Source organism: Quercus robur, chromosome 2 (genome assembly GCF_932294415.1).
Source record: "Quercus robur chromosome 2, dhQueRobu3.1, whole genome shotgun sequence".
Classification (NCBI taxonomy): Eukaryota; Viridiplantae; Streptophyta; class Magnoliopsida; order Fagales; family Fagaceae; genus Quercus; species Quercus robur.
Genome location: NC_065535.1, coordinates 60539590 through 60557678, shown reverse-complemented (window position 1 = coordinate 60557678; position 18089 = coordinate 60539590). Strand labels below are relative to the sequence as shown.

Below are 18089 nucleotides of genomic sequence, written 5' to 3'. Positions count from 1 at the left end.
GACCCCAACCATACCATACCACTTATGGCGTGTATTTCCATGTGTTCCAGTATGCCAAGCCTGTGGTCGTATTGTGAATCTGTGATTAGAGGTGACTGTCACACTCGCCTGTTTCACCGCCACCAGAGCTTGTGGTTTGAAGAACTTTAGTTAGATTTCAGTTGTTTTTCACAATCAATCAGTTATTAAAGTAGAAGATGCATCTGGGCATATTATGGTTACTCTTCCAAGCCATTAAAGTTCATTGATATCCAGAGAGAGAGAGAGAGCATCAAACTCAGCCTTGTTCAATTCTCAAGGTAGAAATATTTTTCGGCGAGAGAGAATCAATGATTTCACTGCAATAAGAAATACAATCAAGAAGTATTTTCTTGTATCTGAGCCTCCACTGGATAGCCAAATTCCATCTGTCCATAGACCTTCTTGTTTTCCTGGACAAAAGTAAGTTACTACCAGTTTCTACATTTTGCAAATTATTGGCTTTTATGAATGCCTGAATCTCGTCTCTAGAAGTGGAAAACTCCTTGCCAAGCTCCAAAAGAGTATCGAGATCTTGGATCTCATTGATAGCACTTAGTAGCAAACTGTCTTCTTTAATTGATGTTGGCAAATTCTTCAAAATGGTATTGCATTTCTTTGCTGTCCACTTCATGACAACTATCTCATTGTCTACTGAGAGTTGAGAGCCTGAATAAGCAAGGTGTCCAAGAGATCTCCGCTTATTTGGTGGGGTTGCCCATAATCGCAAAGCAGACAAGAAGGAGAAAGATGGCTTTCCATTTTGATGAATATATAGGGACTCCTTTGGCCATGAACTGGAAGAATAAATTTCAGGTTCCAAGGGAATAAACACTTTGTCATTTGGATTTTCATTTAGAATAAACCCATAATGTTCAAGCAGCTCTAAATTTGTGTATGTCCCATAGCATAAAAGAACCTGGAGAGAATAAAGTACCATCTCAGTTCCATATCTCCTCATGCACCAAATAAAGGTAAAATATGTAAGTCAATTGTACACCTCCCTAGGCTTAAGGAATCACCGCTTTTATAAGGTCACCTCGTTTTTAGAAATTCATTTGGTAACATGTCCAAGTAAAAGCCCAATAACCTGTGTTGGTTTTTGGTCACAATTTTAAACTAAGAAATTAATTGTAAACAAAAAACAATATTTACTAAATTAATTGTAAGATCTGTATATAAAACCTATGCTCTGGAAAAAATAAAGTTTTTATCATTTCTCATTCGTTAAAGAGATGAATGGACTCTTATTTTTGCAGCAATTCATGGACTGTACAAGGGCTTCTTCATTTTGATCTTGCTGCCATAGAACTTTGTTTAGTCACAGACGATAAGAGTATTTCTCAAAATAGATCAGAAACAATTCAAGGGAGTAGAAATGATCCATCTCAAATCTTAGAGCATTTTGGATTGGGAGCTATGGAATTGGTTCTGCTAGAGCTAACGACGTTGTTTTAGCTGTGGAATTGCAGATTAGGAGTAAAGTGTTACACTCTATGATTGGCCAAAGCAATAGAGTGCAGCCCATCTGAACAAAAGGGGAAAGGATGTTGGAACCGGGGCCGTAGTGTGGCTAGGATTGAATACAACCAACACTTTGAGTTTACCATTACCTTGATGGGACAAAACACGGACCAGCCCTCCAATAATAACTGCTTTGCTCTATCAAGGCTTGAATATTTAACCTACATTTCTACGTTTTGAAGCAATTTCGGGGCTGAACATCAACTTGCATAAGAGTAAATTGGTCCCAATAGGGGTTGTGGACATTACTGTTGTAAGGTGGGATCTTTACTCCTGACCATTTTGCATATGCTTTCATACTGTGGCATTGACTATGATTTTAAAGAGGATGGAGAAACTGTTGGCTGGTTCAAAAAAGTTATATCTGTTGAAGGGCGTTCATCTTACATTAATTAATAGTCTATCTGGCCTTCCAACCTATTTTCTTTCCTTGTCTACTATACCTACACATAGCAAATGGAATGAAGATGATCCAAAGGAATATTTTGTTAAATTCCATTTGGTAGATTTAAACATGGTGTGTTTCCGTATAAAATTAGGTGTTCTGGGAGTGATAAAGTTGACTTCCTTGAACCAAGCTTTGTTGGGGAAGTCATTAGGGAGGTTTGTTTGATTTAACAGGTTTTTTTGAAATTTTCTGCCAATATTCCTTTTGCTATAGAGGGTGGTAAAAGAATCCATTTTTGACATGATGTGTGGAGGATGTGCATTAAAAGATTTATACCCTAACTAACTTACATCTGATTGTAGAAACTGAAGATGCATCTGTATTTGTTATACCGAATTCAAGAGGGGAGAATGACTATGTTATTGGAATCTAAGCCTCATACAGGCTTTTCATGATTGGGAACTGGAGGTAGTAGGTTGCCTAATGGATTTGTTGTATTCTAGTGTAGGCCTTTTTTTTTTTTTTTGGGGGGGGGGGGGGGGGGGGGGGGATAGGAGGTGTGTCAACTGTGGCATTAGGTGAAATTCTGACAGTGAATAATATTATTTAATGCAATGTGGTCATGGACAATTGGTGTTGTATCTGTAAGTATTGCTGTGACTTTCAGGATCATTTGTTGCTACATTGCTCGTTTGCTTAACAGATGTGGCCCTCTTTATTTTCTAAATATGGGATCAACTGAGTGATGCCATAGAAGGTGATTTCTATGCTACTTGGAAAGGGTTGAATGGTCGAGCATACTCATTTTGTTATGCGGACCATCTGGAGAGGGGAAAATCAAACCTTTGAAAGAGTAAAGAGATTGGTTTTCAGACTAAATCTAGATTTTTGTATTCTTTGCTTGAATATTGTACTTCGATTGGTGGGGTACCTTGTAATTCTATAGCTGATTTCACGATCTTTTAGATCTCATGTAATTCTTTAGTAGGCTCTATCATTTGAGTTCTCCTCTTTTGATAAAATACTATATACAAAATATATAGAGCATGAAAAGCCAAAGATTGAAGTGACCAATTACCAAAGAAGCCTAATGATACAACTGAAGAGGTTCTTGACATGAAGAAGGTCCAATTGTATTATGAGTAATCACTATCAATTAGAACATCCAGTGGTTTGGCAAAAATGCTACTTAAAGTACTTGGAGTTTTGAACAAAAGAGTAAAAGAAAATCTATTTATCCTTGTCTTCTTGCTGTGGTCCAGTTATTTTCACCACAAAGGAAAGAAGTTGCACTTTACTATATAAGTTGCTGTTCACACTAATGTCGCACGAATTAACAGTTTTATATTAAGGGTTTAGGGGATTTTATGGAACTCTTATGCTGGACTCTCTCAATTTTCCAACTCCTTTAAAGGTTCAATTTTTTAGACATTGATGAGAAGCCAAAACAACACGAATCACCTACCCCCACCCCTCAAGTCTTATTCAATTAAATTATGTCAATGTTATTTCTAAAGGAATATATGTTGGGGTCACAACCTATGACACCTATTAGAGTAACTAGTTGCAACCCCATGCAATGCATGGGAATACATAACTATTTTGTAAAGAGGTGTAGTTTATGAAAAGCAACAATTGCTTCAAGTATTGTCTTCTTTTTTTCTTAAAGACTTCTACAAGTTCTTTTATCTTTTTATCTCTACAAACATAAATAAATAAAAAGGCTTCTATAACAGTTGCTTTCTTCACATCAATTCTGACTCTCATTCCTATGCTAAGAAGAGCCTAACTACTAATAATCCAAAAAAAAAAAAAAAAACTCATTTTTTATGAGTAATCTAGAAAAAAAATGAAGTACTTTCTGTTAATTGATTTTGAATGTAGACATTTAATTATAAGTCACTGAACCATCTTCTATTGGATTAGTGGCTAGGGAGCTCTGATACTTTCTGCCCTGGTTCAGGGTGGGGTTTTGCCACAATGTGTTTCTGATGTTCACTCTAGCTAGCATGGTAGATTTGGAAATTACATGACTCACATTGCAAGTTTGGAGAGTTGCTTTTATGTGCTTGTTTTGGAGTTTTGGGAGGAGACTGGAGAGCAAACAGAAGTCATGTTAAAGGTGTGGAGCATTATATTCTAGAACTTTTCATATGTTGCATTGTTAATTCTTAATTAATACTCTATGGTGGCTTCTCTTGTAAACAACTTGTATACTTGGTTTGCGCCTCCTAAGCAAACTTTATAATGGGTTCTCTTTTTTAAAAAAACATGAAAGTCCCTTCAAAATTTAGGTTTTAAGATATAGAAAAATGAAGCTAGAAGCATTAAAGCAAATATAAGAAGTCATGAAATCATATGAAATATTGATCAGCCAATAACTACTATGAAACCCAAACTTAATGTTGAATTATGCAAAGCTTGCAATACCTGCTCTCCTTTTTTATAATCTTGCCGAGCATAGAAGCAATATGCAGCAACATCCTCCTCGAACCCACCATCAATTAACCTCTGAAAATGAGGATCGAATTGCACCACATCCGACTTATGTGTACAGTCGCCATTTGACAGAGAAGCGACCTGAAAGGATGAGGCACACATCCAACTGTCTACATCTTCAGAATCCAATGTCTCCTCTCCTGGTGCAGCATAATTAAATAAGTCTCCCACAGGACATAAACATCCAGCTTGATCCCATGGTATATGCAACGTCCGTGAGGATATCTTTGAACAGAAACAGATACAAAAGATTCAGATTACTAACAAATTAAAAACAAGGGCAAAGTAGAAGTATATAATGTAAATAAGTCCCAAAAGTAACAAATTAGATTACACCTCTTGAATGCACCAATTAACAGATGGGACTACTAAATCAAAGTGCATCAATAAACAGATAGAGACTATTAAATTGGTAAACATAGCCCAAGAGCATCTTGCTGGTATACTATTGTACAAAGAGCAGTAGATTTTGCGGCTCTTGGATGTTGCCAAGAGCCTTGTAGTTCAACTGGCACCTCCTGGTGTTTCCAAGGGAGACATCAGGGTTCAAATCCCTCCTCCCCCATTGTTGTAAATAATTATCAAAAAGAAAAAGAAAAAAAGAGCAGTGGATGTTTAACCATAAACTAGATTTGTCAATATATGTATTATACATATAAATTTTCAGACAATGCTCAATGAGTCAAAAACCAGAATGAAGATATCATCAAATGGGGCAACTAATTTGAGTATGCATTTCATTTATATGATTAGAAATAGAAGGGGGCAAGTATTCTCACAGTTGCAGCAGCCCAAAGCCATGCCTTGAAAGTTAGAAATTGAGGCTTAAGCTGAAGTAGTTCCATGAGTTGATTAGCTTGTTGCCACTCGGATTTAGCCTTTGATATGGCCTTTTCAGCAGCCCAGATAGCATCATCAACCTAGCAAGCAACCCGCCAACAATTTTAATCACTAAGTTAACATGAGCGTAATATAGACACAATAAGTTGGTGAAGATTTTTTAAATGAGAAAGCAAAAAAAAAAAACAGAACTTGCAGAGCTTTCACGTGGAATTCACAAAATGTTGATAAAAGATCATAAGAGCGAGGCATGTGGATGAGATAAGGGTGCCACCATGAACTCTTTCCTTTACCCATTTCGTGTAATAAGCAGACAGTGAATATCTGCATCAGAAATAGGAAAAATTTTCAATTAAATCAAATAAATAAAAACAGTATTGTATTTGAATGAATGAATGGAAATTCTGTCTTACCTGAGTGGAGGAGAGAGAAGAAGCGTGAGTGTTGAGTTTTTGGAGAGGAAGAGAGAGTTTGTTGAAAAGGGTATCTTTGGTCATGAAAGCAGATTTGGGAACTCTGAGAATGAGTTCTCCTTTTCTAAGATCACGCGAAGCACCCAAACCTCGACCTCCTGCTTGAGGAAAATAAGAGAGGGACAGAGAATGGCCCAAACAGCCACAAGAACGAGTGTCAGTGTGGGCATCAAAATCATCATTGGTGGAGTCTGAAATTCCAAGGTCTGCTGCCCACTTCAGAAACCTTTCCAGCTCCACCATAATGACTCCTTCTTCCTGCTCCTGCTCCTCCATTTCTCTCTCTCTCTCTCTCTTTTGCTCTTTGCTCTTTCAGGACTCAAATTTCCAACTCAGATCAGTGGGCTTCAGAGGCCGGCTTGGGCCTTTCGTCAACTTTGGTCATGTCGGGCCCGATACTTTTTAAGGCCCAAATGTAAATAGAACCATCTATATTGAGTTCTTTAAGTTTTTAGATTTATTCAGTTTAGAATTTTTTTTTTTCAATTTCATTAAAAAAAAATTGAAATTAAGCATGCAGTTTACTAGTGAAAAACATTTTTTGAAAAAAAAAAATTTTCTCACATAAAAATTGGATGGAAGGTCTTAATTGAATAAATTTGATTGGAATGTCTGAATTAAATAAATTTGAAATTTAGAAAAATTAATATAAGTAAAACTAGATAATTGAAATAAATTTTAATCAAACTTAGATGGTGTAATTTGAATTTTAGCATTTTTTTTTAATTTATAATTGAAAAAAAAGGACTAGCAAGGGTGGTCACTCTCCTAGCCCACTTAAATCCTGTCATGCATGGCATGGGACTATTTGCGCAATAGTGAAGTTTGCTATTATACAAACTCACAAGTGTTATGAGTTACAAGAGTTTTCTACCACCAAGCTACTTCTATGGATTAGTGACAGAGTCAGGATTTTAGTGTACAGACAAGAAGATTAAAAGATAAGAGGTTAAAAGTTAAATTGACCTTAAAATAAGTATTCAATTTAATAACAAAATAAATAAGTAATTATATGCTAATGTAATTGTCACACACAATCTAATATAGATGTAAACTATTGTAAAGTGGTGGGTTGTGCTAGTAGTGTTGGGCTGCTTCCTGCTGCATTAGGCTCAAGTTTTCTAGATAAGGGAGTTGGGACCGATCCAGCTACAACTCAATTTGGTCCGGCTTGTGCGCAAACTAAGCCTGGTTTGCCAGGAACGTGCTTACGGCAGACAAAGCTATTTCAGACAAGTTATGGCAGAAGGACATAATAATAATAAAATAAAATATCTGGCTACTTAGTAAGAAATGACCAAATGAACCCCAAACACAATCACAGTAATAATAATCACTTTTACAGAAAGAAAAGAACAGAACGAAAGGGAACAAATAGTAATATGTATGAGTTAATCAGAAGATGAAGAAATCAACTAAAATCTGGTCTGCAGGAGCAAAACCAGAGAGGAAATGATGCGAACCTCAATAGACACGCTTTGAGACCCAACAAAAATATTGGAATACTTGCCCAAGAAAGCTAAAATTCAGATTTTGATAGAAAACCCTGACCCAACGTTTATAAGTGAAACGCGAACCAAAGGTATAAGTAACACCTTGACCCAATGATTATAATTGAATCACGAACTAAAGGTATAATGTTTGAACGCCACAAGGAAGAATCCCTGATAAGTTCACAGTTCTTGAAGAACCAAAAAAAGAGCAAAGCCTCACCTTTTCTGATTTTTATTCAATAATCCTCTATTACAATGAGTGCATGCTACTTATAAGGCATGACTGAAAAATAGAAAATATGAAAAACGTAATAAATAATAAAACCCTAAATAAAAGTTGATTTGGTCTGAAATTAGCATATCCAAAATAGGAAAATAGCTAAAAAACGTTCTAAATAATAAAAGCCTAAAATTAAGGTAGATTTGGTCTAAAATAATAAGTTCCAGAATAGGAAAAATGGCTATTAACTAACATGGGGCTGGAAAGTCAATCAACCATTAATCCACGTCATAAATCACTCCCAATCAAAGCAGATCAGCCCTCAATAGCTTGGATTAAATTTATTACACCTTCATCTTCCTTTGGGCCAAGCTTGGAATGTCCTGCGTTAGAATCAGCCCAAATCTCTTGAATCAGCCCATTAAGTGTTTCTTTGATCTTCTTGGATCTTGCTTTAGTAATAGGCCCAACTGGAACATGCAATGGATCCTTGAATGCTTTGTGTTTCTCATCAGGAAAGAACGTTCCTTTTCAACGCAATTAATCTCTCAGGAAAAATCCTACTGTGAAGATTAACTGCCCTGAGAGAAACGGACCTGAATGGTTGATGCACAAAGGCCCCTTTTAGTTTTAACAGAGAGCAAGATTTTGTAAGGGAGAAAGGGAATCAATCTACCGGTACATGCCTGCCGTTCTAATTGTCACTTTACTTTCTTTCTGGTTGTTTTCCTTTTTTCCCTCCCACTTGTTTCTTTTCTATTTTCTGGTCTCTGTTTTTGAATTCCTATTTCTTAGTTATGATTTCTGTTCTTCCCCTGTTTTATGTTCACGACAAGGTTCTCTTTTTATAGTGCCTACCGTGACTGGATTTTACTATTTTAGCCTTAAACCTCCTTTGTCTGGTCAGGGTGTACTGGCCGACCACCACTAGTCCGTCTGTGTGCCACCCCTTCATCACCAGACAAAGAAGGGCATTTTGTTTGTTTGTCTACCGTGGCACCCTTTCTTACTAAGGTTTGGGTTCTTTCTCTCTCCCTATCCCTCATGGCATGCACCTAGTAGTTCCAACTCAGCTTGCTTCTTTTGGGTAGTAAGTCATCCCAGCAGGATACTTCCCCGAAAGAACCTGAGCTGGAACCTCAAAAATAGATTTTTTTCCCTCTCCCCACCACCAAACCATGCCATCTAAATCTCTGACCCCCGACCTCACCATGTTCTGTATTGGCTGGGTACAGGCTGGTGGTGTTTAGGCCTTGCGCGTTCCTTCCTTCCATATATGTCCAAAATCTGCCTGCTACTCATTCGTCTACCATGGTCTGAAGGCTTGCTTGCATAGCCTGCTGTCTGTTTTCTTTGATAATAGGCCTTATTTGATAATAGGCTTTATATTTCTTTGACCCACTTCTTGATTGCCCTCATTTCCTACTGTATTATTCTGTTATTCCTGCTGTAATGACTCAATCCTGTTGGACCTCTTTAGGCCAGCCGTTTACTCTTTCCCCCAGTAGCTTGGTATGACCATTGGTTTTCCTACTTATGGGCTCCTATGTCCCTTTTGTCTTTCTCTTGGGCATCCTTGGCCCACTTGCTTTTTTTGGGCTTCCTTGGCCCTTTTACTAACTCTACATTCCCATGGGTTTTTACTAACTTCATTGGGCTTCCCTGACCCAATTACCTTATTCTCATCCTTGGGGTTCATGGGCCTTCCATTAACCCCTTACTTTCTTTGTTTGCATTACTTTGAGCCTACAGCGGCCCTTTCTCACTTTTATACATCATATACTTCCCATGAGTATGCTATTTCTCTATTTCTAGGCTTCTTTAAGCCCACTTGCCTCTTCAAGGCCCATTTGTTTATTTCATGGCCCTGTGATCCATTATTCCTGCCGCTTGGGCCTAATGGTTTTGCCATCTGCTTGCCAATTCTTTGCTGCCCTTGTCGTTGGGCTTTTCTTCTTTCTATTTAGATTCTCACAAATGACTCTCAACAACTATATGAAACTATAAGGTTTAAATAAAACATTTTAACCACTTGACATTTGTTCCAAGTGTTTAAGATTTAAAATATAAGGTTTAAAAATAATTTATCTTAAAAAAAAAAAAAAAGATGTGCGACAAATTATTATTGTTGTTATTATTATTACTTATGTGTGACAGATTACTATTGATGTATAGGTATTATTATTCAATATTGTAATTATAATTTTTTTTTTAAAGAAACATATTGTACTTATAATTATAAAATCTAAGAACTCCACTAAGAACATCATGGACATTGGACACCACTAAAACCCTGTTGGGTCTTTTTGGTATGCGGTCACATTCTATCCATTGGAGGCCGACCCAATGAAGACTAATGTCTACCATTGCACTTTTTGGCCCACAAGAAATAGAAGGCCTAAAACCCAAGAAAAACAAGATAATACAGATTCAACGGTTAATATAGTCACGAGTGTCATGTGATAGGGTACTAGTAAAATCATAAATCCAATGGTAAAGAAACTGCAAATAATGATATGATCAACCATCAGGTTTCCAGATTATAGACACGAACTTTATTAATGATGGGAGGGGAGAAAGTCTGGCCAACTGTGCACAAGGGTGCATTGGCCAAGTCTATTTGTTGATCACTAGCTTAAAGGAATATTGGATTTTGTCCTCCCAATATTAGCGTCTTTCTTTTCATTGAAATGTTTTTTGAGTGGAGTGATGTGAGGAAGGGAAGAATGTGATTTTTCAGTAGTGACTGTAGTGTATTTGGTTTATCGGCAATAGGGCAATAATGAGTTTTTAACTTCTTGTCTTTTTGGCTGAGCCAGCTCTAGGCCTAGGCCTAGGCCATGTATATACCATGTTTCTAGTATATGTATTCCCTTTCTCAGATGGAGTCTACCCCTGTATAAGAGGATGATACATGCACTACATGTATAGTATACCACCTCCTCTACTAAAAAAAAAAAAAAACCTCCAAATTTCTGAGCAACGAGTGATTTTTATTTTTTATTAAATTGAGATTAAAAAAAATTGAAAGACATATTATTACTAACAAAAAAAAAAAGGAACTAATGATATTTATTTGGTAAATAAGTTTGATGACTTTGATCTGCAAATCATAGATCATAACAATTACTATTTTAAATGGGACTTTACCATTATTAGCATAATGATTTTGTAATGGATTGTTTGATTTTGTATATTAAAAGGAAAATTACTCTGAAATTTAGTATATAGTCGATCATAGATGATTTTTTCAAGAGAGATACTACGTCTACAATATTTTTACAACAAATCACAGGTGGTTAGTTGTTATTGGTTCAAATTCGAAAATAACACTAAGATTACTTTTTTAACCTAATAACAACCAATAACAATCTGCCACTTAGGATTTGTTGTAAAAATGTTGTAAAAATATTATAGACATATCATTTCTCTTTTTTCAATTTAAAACAACGTTGAGTTCCATAGTGATAGCCCATAAATGATTGACTTGAGATGTAGTATGAAACATTTATTTCATGTTTTCTCTTTTGTTTAGATTTTTTTAGTAATGAAAAGATACTAATTTTATTTTTAATGTATTAATTTAGTTATATATTTTAATATATATTTTTTGAATGATCATTTTTTATTAAAATTTTATGATTTAACCCAAATATTTTTAAAATTTTTGAACATTTTGGCATTCACTTTCAGATGGTAGATTTAGCTCGGACTATAAATGAGCCGACTTTTGTTGAGTAATGAAAGTTTGAGTTGACTTGATAACAAAAATAAAATGTTCAGGTTTGGTTTGAGCTCAAATGAAGCTTATGAACAATGTTTGAACTCAACCTTTTCAGAAAGTTCAAAACCTTAAGCTTGACTTGGCTTAGTTTATAGTCAAGCTAAGCCCAAGCTCAAGATCCTACCCAAGTACATTATCAAGTTCATGTAATTTGAATGAGTGGTTCAAACTCTCAATTAATTAAGGGCTCAGTGAGATATAAAATTATTTCTCAAGCTCATAAATAACCCTAGGCTCAACTTATTTTTTAGGGAAAATTCTTAGGTATTCTTGAAGTATAGTGAAATGATGCTTCCTCCTCTCACATTCATGGTGGACCTCACCATGAATGTGAAAGGAGAGAACACCATTTGTCATGCTCTGGAAGTATCTAAGAATTACTATTTTTTTAGGCTGAAATGCAATTGCACCCTCTAAGTTTAGCTGAATTTAATTCCAGTCCCTTAACTTAACTTTTATTTTATTGAGTTTTCTAAATTTCAAATTTATTCAATTAAGGTATTCTGTCAAATTTTGTTAAAAAATTACGATTAAACAAATTATTTTCACAAGAAAATTTTTTTGTAAGATTAATAAAAATATAATATAGGTTTTTTATGAGAGAATTTTTTTTATTAGTTAATTGCATACTTAATGGAATTTTTAAAACACAATTGGACAAAAAGCCCGAATTGAATAAATTTAAAACTTATAGAACTCAATTGAAAGAAAGTAAAATTAGAAGATTGAAATAAATTCCAGTTAAACTTAGAAGGTACAATTTACATTTTAATTACAGTTCTTACATCCAACATTAAAAACACATACACACACATATATATAAAGGTATAACAGTACTCACATCAGTGCTTATATGATAGAAAATGTATCACATTTTGGCTAATTAATTGAATTAAGTCCAAAATTCATTCACATCATGACATGCAAAGTTTATGTAAAAATACATGATTTTTATAATAACAGTGTATTTTTACACTAACATTATTTATTTTTCATTTGATTTTTTTTCTTTACATATTCCGATGACGAAGAAGAGAAAGTAAATGGTGTTTATTATGTGTGAAGAAATATAAAAAAAAATAAAAAAATCAAGAAAAAAAATGATATTTTATTAATATATAATGTAAAATAAATAATATGATTTGAGTGGTGTAGGGACACGATTCTCAAGCGGCCCAACGTTGACGTTGGGCTCGCGCGTGATGGATCCCTCACAATAAAATTTGTAGAGAATGGGTGTGAAAGGCTGGCGTTGGGTCACGGGGCGTTGGTACAGGCCGGACATTAGATAAACCTAGACTGAAAAAGGCTTTAGTCCGGTTATCTAAGCCCATTAACTTTATGAATTGAGGGATTGGACTCCTCGGATAATGTCCGAGGAGCACTAATGTATTCTCCGGTTACCCGTCGATGGGTTATCCTTGGTGGAGCGTATATACTTTCCGGGCATTCTCGTTCCTGGAGTTTTTCTTTAGGAAGTGAGATGGATCCCCCCCTTTTGTTACCTTGTGTTTTCTTTTATACTAGCCTACGTTCATTATCCCCCGTCCACGTGTAGGGTCGACTTTTCCAGGACAGAGATTTGTCCCATCAGTCTCATCCCGAAATTGTGGGAGATGGTCCATAAAGCCTAAGAATCTGGCTCTGTTAGGTGCGGTGTCATGTCAATGAAGGGTATTAAGGACTATTTCCCTGAAATATTTTCTGATCTTTTAAGTTTGATTATACTCCACTTTCGTCAATGGGATTCTGGGTCTTCCGAGGACTGAGTGGTCCTCGGACGTATCTTTGAGCCATATCGGGCTCACTATTTTTGGGCTTGGGTCCTGGCCTCCTTTAGTTTGGGGCCTATGGACTCCATATAAGCGAGCGAGCCGGGCCCATAAACTATTGGGCCCCACAATAGCCCCTCAAAACCCTGCTGTCCAACGTCTTGGTTGGAAAGGTGGGTTTTGGTAATACCGAGCCTTAACTGCGGCTCATTTAATTCGGCCCTTGATCAACGTTGGCGACTCTTCACCTCCACGAGGAATGCGTCGGTCTACAAGATATTCCCCTCGATTTGCGCGTGATGCGCTTATTCCGTTCGGTTATCCGTAGCACGCCTTTAATATCTTCCTTTTACGAGACCTCCCCAACCTAACAGTTACTGATAGCGTGGGGGAATGAAACGAATGCACATTTATTCGCAGATTTCCTTGGGGATCAGAACGTGTTACGCACTCTCGTCTTACTCCCCTATATAAAGAGAGAGGACAAAAGGTGATTCTCTCATATCTGAATCCCTCAGTCCCTTCTCATAGTTCATTTCTTCCGTCTGGTTATTCTTTATCCAATAATACATCCTCCATAATAGTCAACCATGAATAAATCCTTCCTTTCTCAGAAACGCCATGTCCTAACAAAACTTAAGATGGCTCGATCAGGGCAAGGATGGCGGAGACTCAAGATTTGCCTCCCCATTCTTTTAGCCAAAATCCGAAGCAGGGACCCGTCACACCTCACTTCCGGTGTGACTGAGTCGAAAACCTCCCTTGTCATCTCCATCCGCTCTCTCATGAGCATACCTAATATGGCTCCCCTTCTCCCTCTTTTGCTCCTTTTACTTTCTTTTCATTGCTTCCCTCTTCTTCTCCTCCTTCCTACTCATGTCCTCCATCTTCTTTTTCCCTTGCTTTCTTCAGCGACAAGAGTTTGCTGAAGTGCTTCCATGTGTTCCAATTCTTCTTCCTTCTCCTTCTCCTCTGTAAAAGGTTCTTATCCTGATATGAGCAGTACTGAGGCAAAAATTTCGGAGAGACTTTGAAGGCGCTTTCAGAAGACTCTTGGCGGTTTACTTATCTGTATTACGGATGTTATTACTGCTTCGGCAGTTCATTTTTGTATAGGCTTGTGTAAGCCCTTCCTTGTACGTTGTAATAATAATTTTTTATATTAATAAAAGTTACTGTTATTCTATTTCGCATGTTCTGTTCATATGTTTTAATAAATTTGCAAGTTCTGCTCGGCACAGTAGTATAGCATTTGAACCAATGACAACTAAGGCCAAAATACTTGCTAATAAAAAGACGCCATAATAACTTTAACAAAATTATTATTCGACATAACAATCCGACCAGTGAGGAACGAGACTTACCTTAACATTAGTCGCGATGGGGACTAAGTGCTTGATAAGGTGTAAGAAGTAATTATCCGAGGACATGTCACCCTTTTAATGAGCAGTTTCCTTAGGCTAACTATCATCGGTTCGTTACGTCATATTCTTAACACGCTGGCCTTAACCTTTTCCAGTATTTAAGCCGAGAAACTTCTCCATCCGAGTAGTTGATTTCCCAAAAAGCCTGAGTTCGAGGACTTCGCACAGCCAGGGTTTTGCTTAGGACTTATACTTTTTCTTTTAGGTGCTCGGTTTCCCCATAGGCTTGAGTCCGAGGGCCATGCAAGTCCTAGGTTCTGTCCAAGACTTATAAGATATCTTTTTCGTATTTGGTTTTCCCATAGGCTCGAGTCCGAGGACCATGCAAGTCCTAGGTTCTGTCCAAGACTTATAAGATATCTTTTTCGTACTTGGTTTTCCCATAGGCTTGAGTCCGAGGACCATGCAAGTCCTAGGTTCTGTCCAAGACTTATAAGATATCTTTTTCGTACTTGGTTTTCCCATAGGCTTGAGTCCGAGGACCATGCAAGTCCTAGGTTCTGTCCAAGACTCTTTGAGTTCTGATTCTCCCTTTCATAAGGCATTTCCCAAGGCGCCGAGCAGGGGTTGTCCTTGGCCATGGCCATTGCTCGGCGTGGGCCACAGTACCTGGGCCCTTACGCAAAGCGAGCCCGGGGCCACGAATCCACTTAGCCCATGAATTAAGAGATATTTCTGCAACTTCTGGCCACATGGTACTTTCTGATGTCACGGTGACCGAGGTGCGCCTTTACGAGGCTCTTTAATCTTGTGGTTGCAGTTGATGTTGGAAGTTGAGCCAGGACTATTTTGTCTGTAGCGTTTCTTGGGACGCCACGTGAGTTGACTGCCATCACCTTGTCTTTTCCAATAAATGGGAGGGAGAGAAAGTTGCTTTATATACGCACAAATCCTTCAGATTTTCTCCCACATCACAGCTTCCATATCCGGAGCTCTCCTCCCTTAGCATAACATGTTTAAGGCAAGGGTTGGGAAGAAAGAACTTTCTCCGCCGCAGATGCACCCTGCCTTCATGAGACTCAGAATAGTACGGTATGGGCACAGGAAGCTTAAGTTCAGGAGAATACTTCATTTCGACCGAGGGGGAAGGGAATCTTCCCCTCTTTTAGTCAAAATCCGAAGCAGGTTCTGTCCATGCCAGAATTTTGGTGTGGCAGAAGAAAGATTTTCCGCCATCAGCGCCTCTGCTTTGCGGCAGGCGTATATTTAGAGAAAGGCCCACCACCTCCAACTCCCTGCACCTTTCCTTCAACGGTGTCAGGTTCAAGTTGGGTCTCTTTTGCTGTTTGAGTTGTGGGCATGTGAAAGCATTGAGGAAGAACAAGGTCTTGGAGCTGTAGCCAACCTCTCCTCTGATCTACCTCCTCAGCTTCATTTTATTCTCTTGTATTTTCCTTTCTTCTTGGTTATGTAGTGAGTTTCGACACAAACTGATTCCTGCTTTTTCATTGTACGCTGTACTATTTCTTTGTTTTAGTAAGAATGGAAATTTCTTTACTTGTTTTGAACATTGTTTCTTTGACAACACTGTTTCTTGAATGGGTATGCCCTATGTGTGCGTTTCTTCAAGAATATTTAGAGCAAAATGGCTTGAAGCATAATTTAACTAATTCCAATTTACCAACACTACCAGGCATTATATCGATAATTCATAATAAATCAAACTTAAGAAACTAACCGGGATATCAGTTGGATATTCTGTGATAAGCGCGTGAATATCGTCCAAGGCTGATGATTTCTAAATAATCCATCCGAGCAATCGACTGGGAAGTAGGGAACTCCGATGGCGCTTTTGTGTACTTGGTTTCCCCATAGGCTTGAGTCCGAGGACCATGCAATGCCTTGGTTCTGTCCAAAATTTTTTTTTGTATTTGGTTTCCCCATAGGCTTGAGTCCGAGGACCATGCAATGCCTTGGTTCTGTCCAAAACTTTTTTTTTTTTTTTTGTATTTGGTTTCCCCATAGGCTTGAGTCCGAGGACCATGCAATGCCTTGGTTCTGCCCAAAAATTTTTTGTGTTTGGTTTCCCCATAGGCTTGAGTCCGAGGACCATGCAATGCCTTGGTTCTGTCCAAAACTTTTTTTTTTGTATTTGGTTTCCCCATAGGCTTGAGTCCGAGAACCATGCAATGCCTTGATTCTGTCCAAAAATTTTTTGTGTTTGGTTTCCCCATTGGCTTGAGTCCGAGGACCATGCAATGCCTTGGTTCTGTCCAAAACTTTTTTTTTGTATTTGGTTTCCCCATAGGCTTGAGTCCGAGGACCATGCAATGCCTTGGTTCTGTCCAAAACTTTTTTTTTTTTTTTTTGTATTTGGTTTCCCCATAGACTTGAGTCCGAGGACCATGCAATGCCTTGGTTCTGTCCAAAAATTTTTTGTGTTTGGTTTCCCCATAGGCTTGAGTCCGAGGACCATGCAATGCCTTGGTTCTGTCCAAAACTTTTTTTTTGTATTTGGTTTCCCCATAGGCTTGAGTCCGAGGACCATGCAATGCCTTGGTTCTGTCCAAAACTTTTTTTTTGTATTTGGTTTCCCCATAGGCTTGAGTCCGAGGACCATGCAATGCCTTGGTTCTGTCCAAAAATTTTTTGTATTTGGTTTCCCCATAGGCTTGGGTCCGAGGACCATGCAAGGCCTTGGTTCTGTCCAAAACTTTTTTTATTTGGTTTCCCCATAGGCTTGAGTCCGAGGACCATGCAATGCCTTGGTTCTGTCCAAAAATTTTTGTATTTGGTTTCCCCATAGGCTTGAGTCCGAGGACCATGCAATGCCTTGGTTCTGTCCAAAACTTTTTTTTGTATTTGGTTTCCCCATAGGCTTGAGTCCGAGGACCATGCAATGCCTTGGTTCTGTCCAAAACTTTTTTTTGTATTTGGTTTCCCCATAGGCTTGAGTCCGAGGACCATGCAATGCCTTGGTTCTGTCCAAAAATTTTTTGTATTTGGTTTCCCCATAGGCTTGGGTCCGAGGACCATGCAAGGCCTTGGTTCTGTCCAAAACTTGTTTGTATTTGGTTTCCCCATAGGCTTGGGTCCGAGGACCATGCAAGGCCTTAGTTCTGTCCAAAACTTTTAAGATCTCTTTTTTTGGAGGTCAGCCCCTTGGCCATGACGGGAGGAGCAGACTTGGGGTCGGAAGCCCCTAGAGAAACCCGCGCCGTTAGCGGTGCAAGGCGTAACCCCTAGCAGAAGTTTACGGCGGAGCAACAACTGCACGTCGCCGGAAATGAGAAAGACTCGTGAATCTCCGCTTGCTAGAGAGCTGACTTATGCGCCACTCGCGCCAACGCGCAAGCCTCCCCACAGACGGCGCCAATTGTAGGGACACGATTCTCAAGCGGCCCAACGTTGACGTTGGGCTCGCGCGTGATGGATCCCTCACAATAAAATTTGTAGAGAATGGGTGTGAAAGGCTGGCGTTGGGTCACAGGGCGTTGGTACAGGCCGGACATTAGATAAACCTAGACTGAAAAAGGCTTTAGTCCGGTTATCTAAGCCCATTAACTTTATGAATTGAGGGATTGGACTCCTCGGATAATGTCCGAGGAGCACTAATGTATTCTCCGGTTACCCGTCGATGAGTTATCCTTGGTGGAGCGTATATACTTTCCGGGCATTCTCGTTCCTGGAGTTTTTCTTTAGGAAGTGAAATGG

General features: G+C 38.3%; 1 protein-coding gene across 1 annotated transcript; it reads right to left on the bottom strand.

Annotated features, from left to right (window-relative positions):
* Positions 1-204: 204 nt before the first annotated feature.
* On the bottom strand, positions 205-6051 carry LOC126714323 (protein SET DOMAIN GROUP 40). The gene is made up of 5 exons (XM_050414420.1): positions 5683-6051; positions 5462-5593; positions 5209-5349; positions 4361-4654; positions 205-937 (listed from the first exon to the last, which is right to left on the bottom strand). The coding sequence occupies exons 1-5, from the start codon at positions 6016-6018 to the stop codon at positions 278-280; spliced, it is 1563 nt and encodes a 520-aa protein (XP_050270377.1). The 5' UTR covers positions 6019-6051; the 3' UTR covers positions 205-277.
* Between the last annotated feature and the right edge of the window lie 12038 nt (positions 6052-18089).